This window comes from Rhinatrema bivittatum, chromosome 1 (assembly GCF_901001135.1).
Source record: "Rhinatrema bivittatum chromosome 1, aRhiBiv1.1, whole genome shotgun sequence".
Lineage (NCBI taxonomy): Eukaryota > Metazoa > Chordata > Amphibia > Gymnophiona > Rhinatrematidae > Rhinatrema > Rhinatrema bivittatum.
Window position 1 is genome coordinate 233,831,617 of NC_042615.1, and position 18,226 is coordinate 233,849,842.

At 41.8% G+C, this 18,226-nt stretch overlaps 1 protein-coding gene across 2 annotated transcripts in view; it reads right to left on the bottom strand.

The window, feature by feature from the left end:
- UVSSA (UV stimulated scaffold protein A) overlaps positions 1–18,226 on the bottom strand; it is a 209,132-nt gene that overhangs the window by 143,482 nt on the left and 47,424 nt on the right. For both annotated transcript variants that reach the window (XM_029592666.1, XM_029592673.1), the window contains exons 6-7: positions 13,842–13,951; positions 9,694–9,822 (exon numbers count right to left, since the gene is read on the bottom strand). In XM_029592666.1, the coding sequence (XP_029448526.1) occupies positions 9,694–9,822; positions 13,842–13,951 (239 nt within the window). The remainder of the gene's footprint in view (positions 1–9,693; positions 9,823–13,841; positions 13,952–18,226) is intronic.

The following is an 18,226-nucleotide window of genomic DNA, read 5'->3' on the forward strand; positions in this document are numbered from 1 at the left end:
ACGTCAGGAACTCCCACGACTACATGGCCATCATCAATGAGCACAAGGTTGCCATATGAAAAACTGTCACACGCAAATGATGGTCGACTCCTTTGACATCCAGGATGGGACGAAAGGAGCCCTCCTTCTTGGGCTCAATAAAATAAATGGAATATCAGCCCATATTTACTTGAGACTTAGACACTGGAACCATAGCCCGCAGTCTGAGGAGTCTTGACAACTAACCTCTACGGCCTGTCTCTTCTGAAGAGAGTTGCAGGGAAACACCATGAACACATCCCAAGGAACACTGCAACACTCCAGCTCATAGCCATCTCTTATCACCTCTAGCACCCACTGATATGTTGAGATCTGGACCCACCTCTGATTTAAAAAAAAAAAAAAAAAAAAAAAAAAAGAGTGAGGTGACCTCCTATCTCCTGATCCCTGGGGGGGGGGGGGGGGGTGGGCAGGCCTTCATTGTGAGGCTCGGGGAGTTCCGCTACCTTAGCCTGTGCCCTGTCTGAGCTTCCAGGGATGAAAAGACTGAGATCAATCCAAAGGTCGAGCCCTCTGATAAGACGCTCCTCTGTAGGGTCGAAAACGCCTGAACCCTCTAGTATGACCTCATGCTGAAAGACTGCAGTTCCTGTTTCTTATCCTCTGGTAAATGAAGAACCAGGACTCACCCCACCTTATTGGCCATTTTCTCCAACTCACTTCCAAATAAGAGTGAGCCTTTAAAAGGCAAACTACAAGGTTGTATCGGCTGACCAATTTCTCAGCCATAGCTGATGCCTAGCCGCCATTACTGAAGTCACCCTTCTGGCTGAAGCGCAGACTAAATCGCAGCCCGCATCTGCCAAAAAAGGCGGCTGCTGTGTCCATCACTGCCCTGCAATCCCCAACAGAATCACCGACCTCCTGAGAGAGCAGTAAACAAGAGAAAGCCACCAGGGAACAACAGGAAGCTACCTGCAAATGTATGATCATTATTTCAAAGGCCTGCTTAAGGATAAGCATCAATTCTCCTATACTGAGCATCCTTCAAAGCCGCTCCCCCTTCTATGGGAATAGTCGTCTACTTGGCAACAGCACACCCAAGTGCATCCACCTTCGGAAAAATAAAGAACTCTCTTGCAGCTGGATCCAGGGGGTACAGTCCTTCCAAGACTCGTTCTCCTTTAAAATTAGTTTCTGGGATGTCCCATTTAAGATCAATTAATTCTTGAATGGCTCCCATAATAGGGAAGAAGTATGAAGCATTATGCAAGGAAATCAAAATAGGATCCTTCTTTGGCTCAGGCATGGAGTCAGCCCAAGATATTCCCAGCACCTTCAATGTCTGAGAAATCACAGCAAGTAACTCATCTCTATGAAAGAACCTCAACATAGTTCTATACAGTTCCAATCCTACAGGAATTTCCCCATCCTCCAGGGAGTAAGGATCGGTCTCATCTTTGTCATCTGGGTCCCTATCGAGAAGGCCAGAACCAGGTATACCCCGGCAGTTAACTGCAGCACCAGATGTGTGGGATTTCGCCGCTTGCAATCCCGAGTTGTTAAGATTGGCTGGGGTCTGCGCCTGAAGGAAGAAGGAGTGCAGTCCTTGAAAAAATTTTACACAAGAAAAAGCAGAATGATTCATTGCAAAACCAGGGGCCAACTGACCTGCTCACACTGAACTACTTTCCCCCACTTAGGAAGCAGCTAGGCAAGCCTTCAGGCAGCTCTTTTTCTGTTCCTGCACCAGGCTGGGAAGAACCAGGCTTAGTAAAGTCAGAAGGAGGTAATTCTCCCTGAGTCTCCAAACAGCACGGACACAAATTCGAGGGAATGCCAGGTTGAGATGCCCGAATATGACAAGCAACACATAGGGCAAGGTGCTTAGGTTTTTTCCCAATGGGTGCCATAGTTTGTCAATACACCTAACAGGTGCCTGACAAGACTGTGCCTATGTAATCGCCCAATCTGAAGGCATTTGACAAAGTCCCTCATGAAAGGCTTCTAAGAAAACTAAAAAGTCATGGGATAGGCGGCGATGTCCTTTCATGGATTACAAACTGGTTAAAAGACAGGAAACAGAGAGTAGAATGAAATGGTCAATTTTCTCAGTGGAAAAGGGTAAACAGTGGAGTGCCTCAGGGATCTGTACTTGGACCGGTGCTTTTCAATATATATATATATAAATGATCTGGAAAGGAATACGACGAGTGAGGTTATCAAATTTGCGGATGAATCAAAATTAAGAACATAAGAAAATGCCATACTGGGTCAGACCAAGGGTCCATCAAGCCCAGCATCCTGTTTCCAACAGTGGCCAATCCAGGCCATAAGAACCTGGCAAGTACTCAAAAACTAAAGTCTATTCCATGTTACCATTACTAATGGCAGTGGCTATTCTCTAAGGGGCGGATTTTAAGAGCCCTGCTCGCGTAAATCCGCCCGGATTTACGCGAGCAGGGCCCTGCGCGCCGGTGCGCCTATTTTACATAGGCCTACCGGCGCGCGCAGAGCCCCGGGACTCGCGTAAGTCCCGGGGTTCTCCGAGGGGGGCGTGTCCCGGTCGTCGCGGCGTTTTCGGGGCATGTCGGCAGCGTTTTGGGGGCGAGTACGGGGGCGTGGCTACGGCCCGGGGCGGTCCGGGGGCGTGGCCGCGCCCTCCGTACCCGCCCCCAGGTCGCGGCCCGGCGCGCTAGAGGCCCGCTGGCGCGCGGGGATTTACGCCTCCCTCCGGGAGGCGTAAATCCCCCGACAAAGGTAAGGTGGGGGCTTAGACAGGGCCGGGTGGGTGGGTTAGGTAGGGGAAGGGAGGGGAAGGTGAGGGGAGGGCAAAAGGAAGTTCCCTCCGAGGCCGCTCCAATTTCGGAGCGGCCTGGCGCGCGCCGGCTATACAAAATCGATAGCCTTGCGCGCGCCGATCCAGGTTTTTAGCAGATACGCGCGGCTCCGCGCGTATCTACTAAAATCCAGCGTACTTTTGTTTGCGCCTGGAGCGCAAACAAAAGTAGGCCTATTCGCGGAGTATGAAAATCCGCCCCTAAGTGAGCTTAATAGCAGGTAATGGATTTCTTCTCCAAGAACTTATCAAATCCTTTTTTAAACACAGCTATACTAACTGCACTAGCCACATCCTCTGGCAACAAATTCCAGAGTTTAATTGTGCGTGGAGTAAAAAAGAACTTTCTCCAATTAGTTTTAAATGTGCCCCATGCTAACTTCATGGAGTGCCCCCTAGTCTTTCTATTATCCGAAAGAGTAAATAACCGATTCACATCTACCCATTCTAGACCTCTCATGATTTTAAACACCTCTATCATATCCCCCCTCAGCCGTCTCTTCTCCAAGCTGAAAAGTCCTAACCTCTTTAGTTAGTCTGTACCTTCTCCATCTCAATTATATCTTTTTTGAGATGCGACCAGAACTGTACACAGTATTCAAGGTGCGGTCTCACCATGAAGCGATACAGAGGCATTATGACATTTTCTGTTTTATTCAACATTCCCTTTCTAATAATTCCCAACATTCTGTTTGCTTTTTTGACTGCCGCAGCACACTGAACCGACGATTTCAATGTGTTATCCACTATGACACCTAGATCTCTTTCTTGGGTTGTAGCTCCTAATATGGAACCCAACACCGTGAACCATGCCATCCTATTAAATCGGCTTTCAGAAATCGGATTATCAGGATCTGCACACAGATGGTTCAATTCCTTCCTCAGTAACAGGAGCTTTAAAGTAAAAATTAATAATAAAGAATCTCCAGACATCAAATCAACACTAGGCGTACCTCAAGGCTCATCCCTGTCCCCCACCCTCTTCAATATATACCTCCTCCCCCTCTGTCAGTTGCTTACAAACCTAAAATTAATCCACTACCTCTATGCAGATGACGTGCAGATTCTGATCCCCATAACAGAATCCCTCTCTAAAACTCTCTCCTACTGGGAAAGCTGCCTGCAAGCTATTAACCGCCTTCTCACCAGTTTGAACCTGGTTCTTAATGCAACCAAGACAGAACTCCTTCTCATCTCCTCCGACCACTCGGCCCTAATCCATCCAACAACACCCAACACCCAGATCACACAAGTAAGGGATCTAGAAGTAATCCTCGATAACCACCTGAATTTAAAGAAATCCATCAACAACATTTCCAAGGATGGTTTTTATAGACTACAAGTTATAAAAAGGCTCAAACCTCTCCTCCATTTCCAGGATTTCAGGACTGTGCTCCAAACCACGCTCTTCTCCAAAGAGAAGCAGATCGTGATACATTATAGGAGGACCTTGAAAGACTGGAAGATTGGACATCTAAATGGCAGATGAAATTTAATGTGGACAAGTACAAGGTGTTGCATATAGGGAAAAATAACCCTTGCTGAAGTTACACGATGTTAGGTTCCATATTAGGTGCTACCACCCAGGAAAAAGATCAAGGCGTCATAGTGGATAATACTTTAAAATAGTCGGCTCTGTGTGCTGCAGCAGTCAAAAAATCAAACAGAATGTTAGGAATTATTAGAAAGGGAATGGTTAATAAATTGGAAAATGTCATAACGCCTCTATAATCGCTCTATGGTGAGACCGCACCTTGAATACTGTGTACAATTCTGGTCGCCACATCTCAAAAAAGATATAGTTGCAGTGAAGAAGGTACAGAGAAGGCTGACCAAAATGATAAAGGGGATGGAACAGCTCCCCCATGAGGAAAGGCTGAAGAGGTTAGGGCTGTTCAGTTTGGAGAAGAGACATCTGAGGTGGGATATGATAGAGGTCTTTAAGATCATGAAAGGTCTTGAACGGGTAGATGTGAATCTGTTATTTACACTTTCGAATAATAGAAGGACTAGGCGGCATTCCATGAAGTTAGCAAGTAGCACATTTAAGACTAATCGGAGAAAATTCTTTTTCACTCAATGTACAATAAAGCTCTGGAATTTGTTGCCAGAGGATGTGGTTAGTGCATTTAGTGTAGCTGGGTTCAAAAAAGGTTTGGATAAGTTCTTGGAGGAGAAGTCCATTAACAGCTATTAATCAAGTTTACTTAGGGAATAGCCGCTGCTTTAATTGCATCAGTATCATGGGATCTTCTTAGTGTTTGGATAATTGCCAGGTTCTTGTGGCCTGGTTTGGCCTCTGTTGGCAACAGGATGCTGGGCTTGATGGATCCTTGGTCTGACCCAGCGTGGCAATTTCTTATGTTATGTCCCTCAGGACACTCTGACAATGCGCGCAAAAAAGGCGAGTGTGTGCGTGCACAAACGGGCGCCCTTGTAGGCACTCCTATATGCCCAACATGTTGCAGTCGGATGCACTAACAAGATCCGCCAGAACAGAAGAGGACAGTCTGAGGCACACAAAAAACATATGAAAACACTGCCGCAGCCTACCATGCGGCGAACCAGCAGAGCCTTGGAGCGGGTTCTAGCCACAAGGTCTACTTAACCCGCCAGGCTGCCCTGTCCCCAGAACTCCAGCGAACACGGGAACGATAGTCAAATCATGCTCCGAGCACGGAGACCGGGAAAGGGAGGGTGAGTGAGAGGAATCCCTACTCCACTCCTCTTCTCTGCATGTTTTTTTTGTCCAGGCTGAGTACAAGGTTGGTCTCCAGCTGCAGGGGGAGAGGGCATAGACCTTCACCGCCGCACTCAGTTTCCTGCACCTGCTTGCCTGTCAGCTGGGTTTTGTTTTGGGGTTTTTTTGTTTTTTTATTTTACAGTTAAGTCCACACCAGTTGAAAAACCAGCTACCGGACCAAGACACTCATGTGAGGGACCACGGAAATCACCTCAGGAATTCTCAGTTGAGGGAGAGACCATGTAGTATCACCACAGGAAAGTGGGGCAAATTAATTTTCCTCTTCTCTTCTCCTTCAAAATTTTAAAGTAATCCCCTGTAGGGAGATGCAAATCCATCATCTGCTGGAGATGGAGAATACTGGTGGGCTAATGTCACTGCTGGAGTATATATATACTATGATGTCAGCTTTGCTCAGACTCCATCTGCTAGTAGAGGTACATAAAGACTGGTTTTGGATTCACTTGTCTGTACGCTAAGAAAGGAACAAACTTACTCATTCCTAAGAATACTCAGAGGATTGTCATGCACAAGAAAAATGACATCACTTGTCCAAGTCCAGTGCTACTTCAGAATGGCAGGGCTTCTGTTTTAATCATGTAATGGCTTCAGCCAAACAATTTTTAGAAACACAGTTCATAATAGAGTCCTCAATATTCAGGGACTTATGGAGGCTAGAGTGAACCACTTGGTCTTTAATATTTCTGCCTCGAGAATACGCTATCCGAATTGGTTCCTTAAATAAAGGATGAATTTCTTGGAGAATTGCCCAGTGTCTCCGTATATCTTTGCTGATCATTGGAGTAGCCAATGTATGCCTCATTACCATGGTCTGTTGGTTCGAATCCTCACGCTGTCTCGGCAGAAACATAAATTCCCTATTAGAGTAGAGTAGAGGGCTCGTCGGTAAGCTTTTTTAACACTCGATAGAGGGTATCCTCTATTAGAGTAGAGGGCTTACCGACGAGCCCTCTACTCTAATAGGGAATTTATGTTTCTGCTGAGACAGCATGAGGATTTGAACCAACAGACCATGGTAATGAGGCATACATTGGCTACTCCAATGATCAGCAAAGCTATACGGAGACACTGGGCAATTCTCCAAGAAATTCATCCTTTATTTAAGGAACCAATTCGGATAGCGTATTCTCGAGGCAGAAATATTAAAGACCAAGTGGTTCACTCTAGCCTCCATGAGTCCCTGAATATTGAGGACTCTATTATGAACTGTGTAAATTGTGCCCACTGTGCCCTAAAATCATCACAGACTGCCATTACATTACCATCGGGTCGGACAGTCCCTCTGCCTCAAGCAACATGCAAATCTTCCTTTGTTGTGTATGCCATCTTTTGTCTGTGCCCACTTATTTACGTGGGCATGACTAAACGCCCGTTCAGAACCAGATTGACTGAACATAAATGTTGTATCAACACGGGTCGAGTAGAAGAACCTTTAGTAACACACTTCAGAGACTGTAATCATATTTTCTCTGACATCAAATGGACCATCTTAGAAGTTATTCACCCACATTGGAGAAAGGGAGATCGAATTGTTGCAGTTTTTTAATGTGAACAACGGTGGATTTTCCAATTGCATACAGTGACTCCTGGTGGCCTCAACAAGGAAATAGAGTGGATTCACTTTATGTGAATCCACTCACCTGCCAAATCAAATACACAGGTGCGGCTGGGTGATTCTATAAAATCAGGCTAGATCTCGCGGCAATTCAGTAGAACGCCGGTAAGAGGATTAGGCGACTGAATGCGGTAAGAGAAGACTACAATCATGCTTACTTTGTAATCCATTTGGAAGGTGCACATTTTACGTTGAGAAACGTCTGTGCAAAAAATATATGTGGTTTCATATCTGTTGTCATTTTTATAGGCATTAAACACCGTATGAATCAGACGGAAGCAAATATTAAGGCATTTAAATATTGAAGCAATTTTGGCGGGAATTAACCTTGCACTTTTTTAAGTCCAGACACTACAACTTTCCGATCAGGATATAGTCCCTGAAGCAGCGCAACTGCGAAACGTACGTCGGACTACAGGAGCTCTTAGTTGTATGAGCACCTTCAATCGGAAATCTTCGCCTATAAAGCACGGCAGTATTGAAGATAAAGGTTTGGAAGCGCGGCGGCGCTCCGCACAAGTAAGTGAAGACAAAGGTTTGGAAGCGCGGCGGCGCTCCGTACAAGTAAGGAAATTCCGCTTCAAATATATTTACCCTAACAGCGTCAAAAATATTTTATCATAAATGGATAAAAAAAGCAATTTAATAAAATAGAGAATTGAAGTAATTCAAAAGACTTTATTGGACCGATGATTAAATGTGACCCGTTGTGGTTGAAAGCATGGCTTACTGCCTGAATCAACCAAGGGTGGTATGATGGTCCACATTTCTAGATAAATTCTATGCACATAAAAATTAAAAAACTTTTGGTTTTTGCGACGTCTTTTTGTGAGACAAGTGTGGTTCTTTGCACGTTAATCATTAACTGTTTCTGTATAGTGAATGTAAGATATTCCCATGGTCACCTGAAGCATCAGTAGGAGAAATGTGATTTGAACCCTAACTTCCCTGGTTCTCAGCTTACTGCTCTATACACAAGGCTACTCCTCTACTCTCCCAACCAGCCAGTTTCTTTTACTTCCCCTCCCCAATCGAGCCAGCCTGCCTTCCTCTCCTCTGCAGTCCGGCAACTGCAGGCTGCTCCATGCCACAGTGACAGCAGTGGCTGAAAGCTGCCTCAAGCCACAATAGCAGATTATAGGAACCACGTTTTAGGCAGTTGCCCAGGATGTTTATACCTCTGGTTATACTGGAAAAAAAAAAAGACACTAAGGCACTATTAACCCTCTTTGAAGCTCAATTAAAGTGCTATTAAAATGACAAATTTGTGAAGTTTGCCATGAAAAATGAAGAATTACTCTATGTAGCCTAGAATTTTTCAACTTCAGGCAAGTGAGGCATGAAGTCTGCTGTCAAAACAGGACATCCACAAATGATTTTAAGTGTTTGTTAAGAGTCCAGCACCAGGCCTGAACTCTCTTAGAACTTTCAATTATTGGTCTTAAAATAATATTTTAGGATTATTTTTATGCAGATAAACAGCAGCATCCCAAAAAAGAAGACACAAAACCCTACAATTTAAACACTTGTGTAAAGCTGCTAACAGGTCATGCTAAGAAGGAGAAGACAGATAAGTTTTAAAAAACAAGAGTTCTGAACAGATCTGGGAGATTAATTTGAGCAGTTAACATGAGTGTCTCAGCCCATAGTAAAAAAAAAAAAATAAATTTCAATTTATAGCTTCTCAGAGTAGGAGAAACAAAATTTAAACCCAAGCAGAAAGTACACAGAATGAAAATCATTCTGTAGATATTTGTTTTGTAGATGTTGGCCGCACCACAGAATAGTTTGGTAATCCACTTGTTTCCAGATCTTATGTCATCTTTATGGGAGATATATGCACTGTAAATTTTATCATCAGGAAATATTCAATCTGTTTCAGGAGGAAAAATGTCTATTGCAAGAGGCAGATATCTTGAGAGCAGAGTTTAGAATCTTCCAGATATTACATGTGATGGACAGAGAATAACCTAAATCACCATGAAACCTAGAGTAATTCCATAGTCTTAAGGACCAGACAGAAACAAGGGACTCGCAGAAGCACACAATTTAGATTTTAAATTTCAGAATGAAGCATAAAACGAAAGGGGCACATCGGAACTACAATCTGCAAAACTAAACTCCTTGATAAGGGAGAAACTCATCAATATGCATAGGATGCTTTCCACGCATCCAAAACCAGCACCTAAAACTGTGTGATCTCCTGTCATGCTGACCCTGGAAATTACACTTCCTTCCCTATTCAAGTTTATTAGATGAGCAGTAAAAGTGGAGGGAAGAAAGAGGGGAAGCTACAAATGTTAATATAATGGAAAATTTACTTGCCTCACATATCCTGTTATACATTATATACACAACACACTGAATATAATTTTATACATTATGCTTTTCCCCATCTATTATTAGCTACACTGCAACAATATTCAGTGACAAGCGGATGTCAATGGTTTCTTTGTCTTGTTTAGTCAGTTTCAGATTGAAAATTCAGATACTCACCACTTTTCGCTCCCTCTCTTTACATTCAATGTTCATCTCCTCTTGCTTTTTCATGGCTGATTCTAGCTGCCTCTTGAGGTCAATGGCATGTCTCATACGATCGTCATTAACTCCTGCTTTAGTAAACAGCTAGAGAACAACAAATTTTAAAAGAAAAAGATATCAGCTTTTTCTTTAAATACAGAACCCAGATGTTTCATACGCATCTTTTAATATATTAAGGAAGGCCATATTGATGAGCAAGAATGAACAGACTACTTTTCCTTCTATAGTTAGAAGTTCATATAATACATTATGTCCCAATTCGTCAAGACCATGTCTTCTCCAGTTTCTTCAACTTTAATTGCATCTGTTTTACAATTTTTGTTTTGGACATCTGAAGTACACAAATTCACTTATCTTTGTTTAAAGTAACTGAAAGTGGTTACAAAACTATAATTAGTTACAAAACTTACAATTAAATACTAATTATAAAAAAAAAAAAAAAAGAAACCCCAACAAATCTTATAACCACCACCATAATAAAACCAAATCCACCTCTCCTTATATCATTCCAACCCTCCCTACCCACCCAATAAACCCTTAATCCAATTACGTATCCTCTCTTTAAAATCTTCATCATTCCCCCTATTATACTCAGAGCACCCAGTTTCCTGCAGCAAATTTTTCAAGACTCTGTGGCAATTATGTGGTAAATTTACATAATTTTGCATAGAGTCAGTCATACCTCTCATTATGCAAAAAAAATTCATATTTTTTAACAATATTTACATATACAAATAAAAAATGTACCAAGTATAAAAATCAGCAGTTTATTAACTTAAGACATATAATTATAAAGTTTTAACTGTGAAATGTCACTTATTTTGACCTGAATAATGTAATCATCCGTTTTATATTTTCTTGAGAAAGTCCTTGTCATCTTTCCAAGTATATAAAGCTTCTGTAGGCTAAAAAAGGCCCTCAATATGAGCAGTTTGCCATGCTGTTAATTATATAGAAAGATCTGCACTGGACACATGGTAACGAATACAAAAGGCTGAATTAGCTTAAGCTGAAACTTGCCAGCAGCAGTGTCAGTCATCAAGGCTTCTGTGATTGAAATTAAAGCCCTCTCTGCCAGCTGAGAGTCACCAGCAGTTGCAGGTTTCCAAAACACATCCAGATCTTTGTAAATGATGTATGACTAGCCACGTATGCAGATGCAAAAACTTTTGTATAAAAATGAAATTCTTCTAAAGGGACATCACTCCATACCGGAAATTATATCAAAATCAACTTTGGTTTGATCTTTGAGGGATCAAACATTCTGACTGCTTTCTCTGTCCATTCCAACTTCACTTCTCCCTCCTTTACTTCAAGACAGGAGGAAGGAGGTGGGGGACCAACAGAAGAAGGTTCCATGCAGGCTGTTTGAAAGGGAAGGGGCTGGAACAGGAGCAGAGAGAGGGCTGAGACGGAAGGTAGGCAGGCACCCTGCTTATTTCCTCAAAAGATTGAATTAAGAGATGTGAAAGCTTTCAGGAATGTTAATTCTGTGGAAGACTGTAAAATATGCAGAAACAAGCTGTGTGGTTCCTCCACAGCCGCACAATCACAGAAGGCTAGGGGCACCAACTATATGCTAAGGCTGAATTTTAAAAACGTTGCTCACATTAAAAGGCCCATATACATGAGTATATGGGCCCTGTGTGAGCAGCGCATGTTTAAAAAATGAGAAATTACTACTTACCTGATAATTTCCTTTTCTTTAGGACAGACAGGTGAATCTAGAACAAGTGGATTATGCATTCCTACTAGCAGATGGAGAAGTAAACTGATGTCACAGTATATACAGCCCTGTAGTTACATCAGCCTGCCAGTATTCTCCATTTCCAGCAGATGGAAGACGTGCATTTCCCCAGTGGGGATTGCTTGATTTTGGAATTTTTGCAGGATGGCTTGACCCTTTATTCCTTAAGGGTACAAGTAATTGCTCTTGCCAGTTTCAGGGATCCGGTCAATGGTGGATCCTTGTTGGCTCATTCTGATATGGTCCATCTCCATCTGCTGGTAGGAATGCATAACCCACTTGTTATGGATTCATCTGAGTAGATGCTAAGAAATTGCAAATTATGTGCATGAGTTTAAAAATAAAAAAGGGGGGGGGGGGGGCAGAATTGGGGCATGTTGGGGACAAGTCTGGGCCAAGATTTACACATGAAAATCTGTATTTTAAATCAGGTAGCCGCATTGCATAGCTGGCTGTAAGCAGAGCGTGCTTACTTCTGCTCTTGATGAGGTGCAAGTCTGCATAAATCTTTTTGATTTGATTTATATTCCGGGCCTAAAATGACTGGGCGACGGATCTGACCTCGAGATGGGCTAAGAAAACTGGTGGACTAATTGGTAAAACTGGAAATGTTCTTCATGTGAGCATGTTTTAAATCCATTTACCTTCACGTGTTAAAGCCAAAAAAGTCCTAAGGAAGATATGCAGAATACATTTGCTCAAGTAACTGCTTAAAATTAGGAGCACACATATGCACAGTAGGCGTATTTTAAATCATACACAAGCAACCGCACGCATGATTTAAAAATTCCAGAATATGCGTGCCCACATGCTCATTTTAAACTTACCATTTAATACTGCTTTCCAAAACTTTCCTCCATACTATAAACTACCACAATGACCCTTCTCCTTACAACTTTCCAACCCTCCCTTCCTATAGGTTTTCCCAATCCCTGCTCTACCATATCCTCATCTTCCCATGCAAACCAGTCTCCACCCAGCTGTACATCCTCTCTGTCAAAGTATATACTAATCATTTTACAGGTTCCCCCCTCCCCATGTTATAACAACATGGGGAGGGGGGAACCTGCTCCCCATAGCTCTCTGCTTCAACGGCAGGTGAGGAAGACAGATACTTCACGCATATCCAGCATAGCTCTCTGCTTCAACGGCATGGGGAATGAAGAAAAGTGGATCTATATACAGACAACAACCAACAAGGACTGAATTACATAGTCTGGGTAAACAAATAAGCATGGGTGTAGCTTGCTTATTGCAGCGGTTACTACCCCTAACTAATTAAGCTAGATATTTCACTTAGATGCAGTTCCAACACTGCTCTCTACATTAATGGTGGGGGTGGAAGGAAAATAGAACCAAAAGGTTACTAAGAGCCAAGAGAAACAGATAAGTATGAGAAGAAAAAAAGTGCGAAGCTTGCTGGGCAGACTGGATGGGCCATTTGGTCTTCTTCTTCCGTCATTTCTATGTTTCTATAAATGCTAGCTAGGTCATTCTATAGCATACCCTAATCAGAACCAGCCCAATTCACCTGAGCAAATCAATACCTACTACATCTTTAAAAAGATGAACTGGAACTAAATGGGAAAGGCCTGGCTAAATAACCAAGCTATCATAGGTTTGAATTTTTTTTTTTTTTTTAAACTGTGTGGACCATTACTTAATAAGCAGCAGCAGCCTTGGTACACTAGTTATGTATGCAAGTGGCCTGCTGTACTCCTACTGTATTGGATCGAAATTAAGGTGGAAAGCTTGATAGATACTGACTGCATAATGATTTACAAATCAAACTCCAATCTACTTCTTATAGTCCCACGCCTAGACTAGCAAAACCTGTATTTTGAAATTAGAGTTTACAATAGCCTGGCCAATTCAGCAAAACTGACATTTTTCACGCAGAGTTTATGAAATTTGGATTATAACCTAGAGGGGAAAGAAGCGCAGGTCTATTCTAGACAGTCTGAACCAATTTACACGGTCTACCGGCACAGTCTACAAAGAAACCCTACTGATATAAAGGCACTCCATTCACTCTTTTCCATCCATATACACATAAACAAGCAGAGCTGCTCGTCTCTATGCTCTCCACTGCATGCTGTAAATTTTCTTTCAGATATGCTTTATACATTTCACATTCTGATGAATTATGAAACAGAATATGTAGGCAACTACCAATCCTATATTCTCATCAACTAAATGTGGGGGAACTTTTGAGAAGTCCTAACCCCAAGTTCTTATACTTCTGCATAAAGTAGGCATTCACATACAGACAATGCAGTAATCAGCAGCAAGAAAGTTAAAAGACATAATTGGAAGTTAAAAGTTAGCAGAAAAAACAAAGTGTGCCTTCCCTCACCTGTATCCAGGACTGGACAGAGGGCCAGAATTTATTCCTGATTAGTCTATGAATGTCCAGGAGATTGGTTACCACTGCACTGTTATCTTCATTCTCACGTATTTTCAGATCTATAAGAAAAAGCAAAAAGGCATTGCTTTTCTAGCAAAATGATAAAACGCCAACAAGCAAACTGCTAGCACAGCACAATGCTGCAGTGTTTGGGAGATTACTGGCGGCAAAAACGTCTCTCGCTTCATAATTAGTAGAATTTACAACACTTACATATGTTCTACGACAAAGGTAAAAAGACAAACTGTGGCAATACCAGAGGGAAGTATTTGTTGCAATGTTAGTTTTCTTCTAAAGCCGCCAGATATAATGCAGCACCACACACACATTTCTTGTGATAAGAACCACTGGCAGTAGAATGAATGAGTGGAGAGTGTAAAAGAACATTCTTATAGAATCTGTTCTTAAAATGGCAAATATGTGCAGAACACCACCACACTTTTCTTTAAACATTTCTAATTTACTATAAACACACAACTCAAATAATTACATTTGAATAAAATGGCACCACCACGCTGTCCTTAAAAGGATGCAGTACATTACGGCATAAAATTTGTGGCATAGTACATTCAAACACATATATGAAAACAAATGCAAGTTACAGCTAAGGTTTTCTAATATACAGGCAAAGAATCTGACAAAAGATGAGGGCTCTCTGATTCATCTCATCTGCCCTTATTTCATTCCTAGTGCAATACCATGGATCCCAGCAGATCACTGGCTTTCCCCTCACTTCTTTGTTACTAAGGATTCTCTCTGTTTTAACCTATGTTCTTGAATTCTGTTACTGTTTTAGTCTCCACAGGGAGGTCATTGCTTTCATCCACTACACCTTCTGTGAAGACATTTTCCTGTCAATCCTGAGTCTATCTCCCACACCTGGAGCTTTATGCCATGACTTCTGTCTAGAACAGGAGTGGGCAAACCTGTGGGTTCGAGGAACACGCTGGGTGGTGCTATGTACAGTCTTTAACTCTCCTGTTTCACAACGCATTCTGTCTACTCCTCCAGGTGTGTCCCACTTTCTTGCAGATTTTAGCGTTATCTACAAAAAAATAACACATTTCTTCTTCTAACCCCTTCCCTAATATCACTCACAAAATATTGAAGAGAATAGGCCCCAGAACATATTCCTATGGGACTATCACATCTCTTTCCTCAGGGAAAATTCCATTTACCACTATCCTTAGCAATTTATCAATTAATTTTAATCATTTTCTAATCCAGTCCTGTACCTTGGGGCCCACTCCCAGGCTACTCCATTTATTTGAAGTTTTTTTCTATACTGAGGTTTGGCAAAAGCCTTCACACCGGTTTACAATTACAACAACCTTTTACAGTCAGTAGTTAAAAATAAACATTTACATTCAAGAACATTTGAGAACGTGATAAACAGTAATTAATTGTTTGGACTTTGTACATTAAGGTCTAGGCATGAGTAGGGATATTTACTTTGAGAATCAGCAGTCTTAATGCGGAAATGTGGTTAGGTTGGGTTGCGAATTAGCAGCCTAGTGCAGAATTGTGTTTAGGTTGGGGTTGGGTGGGAGTGACTGTTGTGTTTCGTGTTATGTTGTTATTTATCCAATTCCTTCTTTGTATGTTTGTTTAAATATCCATGTTTTTAGTTGTTTCTTGAAAAGTTTTGTGTTATTTTGCAGTCTTAAGTTAACTGGCAGGGTGTTCCATACTTGGGGTCCCGCTATTGAAAATGTTCTGTCTTATGGTGGTAAGTTTGGTCTGGGTGAGTGGAGGTATTTCAAATAGAGCTTTATTAGTCGATCTGGTGGTTCTTTGAGGTTTGTGTTTTTGTAGTATGTTGTCTAGGCAGTTGAAATCATTGTAGTGCATTGCTTTGTGTAGGATGGTTAGTGTTTTGTATTCAATTTGTTTTTCTATGGGAAGCCAGCGTAGTTCTTTTAGTATTGGTGTGATATGGTCCATTTTTTTGTGTCCTGTGAGTATTCTGGCAGTGGCGTTTTGTAAAATTTGAAGTGGACGTACGGTGGATTTGGGGAGGCCGAGTAGTAAGGAATTGCAGTAGTCGAAGCTGGAGAAGATCAGGGTTTGAAGGATGGTTCTAAATTCTGGTGGATTAAGAAGGGGTTTTAGTTGTTTCAGGATAAGTAGTTTGTTGAATCCTTCTTTCATTTTCATCTTTATGTGGTGTTTGAGGTTCAGTTCGGTGTCAATCCAGAAGCCCAGGTCTTTGACATTTTCTCTGAGCTTGCTGTTTGGGTTGTCTGTTAACATGGTTTTGCATGATGTTTCTCCAGATTTATGAACCTCCTATGCTGGACACTATGTAAACATTTGAGGAAATCCAAGTAAACCACATCCAGCGCATACTCTTGATATACTTCTCTAGTTACCTAATCAAAGAAGTTGATCAAATTTGCTGCAATCTCTTTCTGCAAACATGCTGCTTCAGATCCAGCAATCTGTTAGATTCTAGATCAGTGTTTCCCAGCCACTGTTATAGCATACCGGTGAGCCTTCAGACCTGATCAGATGTGCCACTAAAAAGTCACCACTGTCTGATGTTCAGATCTAGAACGCCACTTGAGCTCTGCTCTCAGCACCTTACAGGAAAAAAAAAGACACACCAGCAGTGGCTCTTAAACATGCAGGAGCTCCTATCTGAGAACATAGATAGTCAAGCATTCTTCTCCTTCCTAGTTATAGCAAGAGCCCTGCTTAGTTCACCACACACACACCACCACCTCCTCTTCCCCCTCCTAAGCTCTTCCAGCCTGAGAAGGGGAGAGTGTGCACTGAGCTCTGACTTACTCTGAAGATTGGGAGCAGTAGCAGTGAAGGAGCTCTGGCAGCCACATACATACATGTGCAGGATAAGGGAGACGTTAGTGTGGTACAGGCATTCAGCTTGATTAGAGTGTGTGTGTGTGAATATATACATACATATATATATATATATATATATATATATATATATATACACATACATACACATAAGGGATAGAATATATATATAGGAAGCTGGTCTGTCATGACAGGTTCCAGTGCGTCTCCACTCCTCACTCTGTTTTAAAATTTGAGAGAGACAGATGGAGCGCTCTTTATATTTGCACTGCCTGTCCTAGAGGCTGGTGTGCCACATATTTTTGTTAATGTAGGTGTGCTTTGGGAAACACTTCTAGATACTATACTGTGCTTTCCTTTAGAAACTACAGGCTGGTTAGTCTTACTTAGGTGTTGATAAAAATTAATGGAGATTCTACTAAAATCCTCTGTTACCATTTTCACGAATAGGGATGACATCCACTATTCTCCAATCCCATGGGACCACGCCCATATCCAAAAATCTATTAAAAACATATCCTTCAGCAGACTCACCAGAACGTCTTTGAGCTCTCTAAATTCCAGGTGGTTCCTATCTGGCAAAACTAAAAGTAGACAAAGCTACGGGGCTAGATCTATACAAACCTGCTTTCATAAAATGGCATGGCATCTAACCCACTACCATAGGTACCTCTACCAACAATAAGCAATCCTCTTCCAATCTTTTCTTCAGTGAATACTTAGTATTTGTTTAGCATTTTTACTTTCCCCCTCAATTAAAGGCCCCCAAGTGTTCCTTTTCTCATCCCAGTTTTACAATTCCACCTCTACAATTTGTCCTTTCATTGACATACCTAAAAAAAAAAAGTCTCAGCACCTCATTTTTTTTTTTTACCACCTTAGCTTTTTTTTTCCTACTCTCAACATTATCCAGAATACTTTCCCTATTTCTCCTAGTTTACCAGATATTCTTCTTTGTGCTCCATTCTTAGATCCCTTGTACTTTGATTGCTAATCTTTTTCTCATAATTTTTCAGTTACCTCTTTGGGAAAAAAAAACCCCACGCTGGTCTTTTCCCTCTTACATTTACTTGCTTTCCTAATATGAAGATTTGTTGTCCTTACAATATTGCCTTTACATTTATCCCACTACTGTTCCACGCCAGCTGCCGCTCCTTAATGTCCTTCCTATTTTGACAAAGTCAATACTCCTGAAATCCAGAACTTTAACTTCTGTATAACCCCTTTCTGCTTTTGTTTTTATATTAAATAGTAGCATCTGATGATCACAGGTGTTCAGATAACCACTTACCTGGATACTGGGAAAATTACTTACTTGATAATTTCGTTTTCCTTAGTGTAGACAGATGGACTCAGGACCAATGGGTTATGTGCTCCCCTGCTAGCAGATGGAGACAGAGTCAGGTTTCTAACTGACATCACCCTAGATACACCCCTTCAGTGACCTCAGCCATTCAGTATTCTCTTCAAAAAGCCATTGTGGACATTATTGAAGAACTTGATTAAAAACT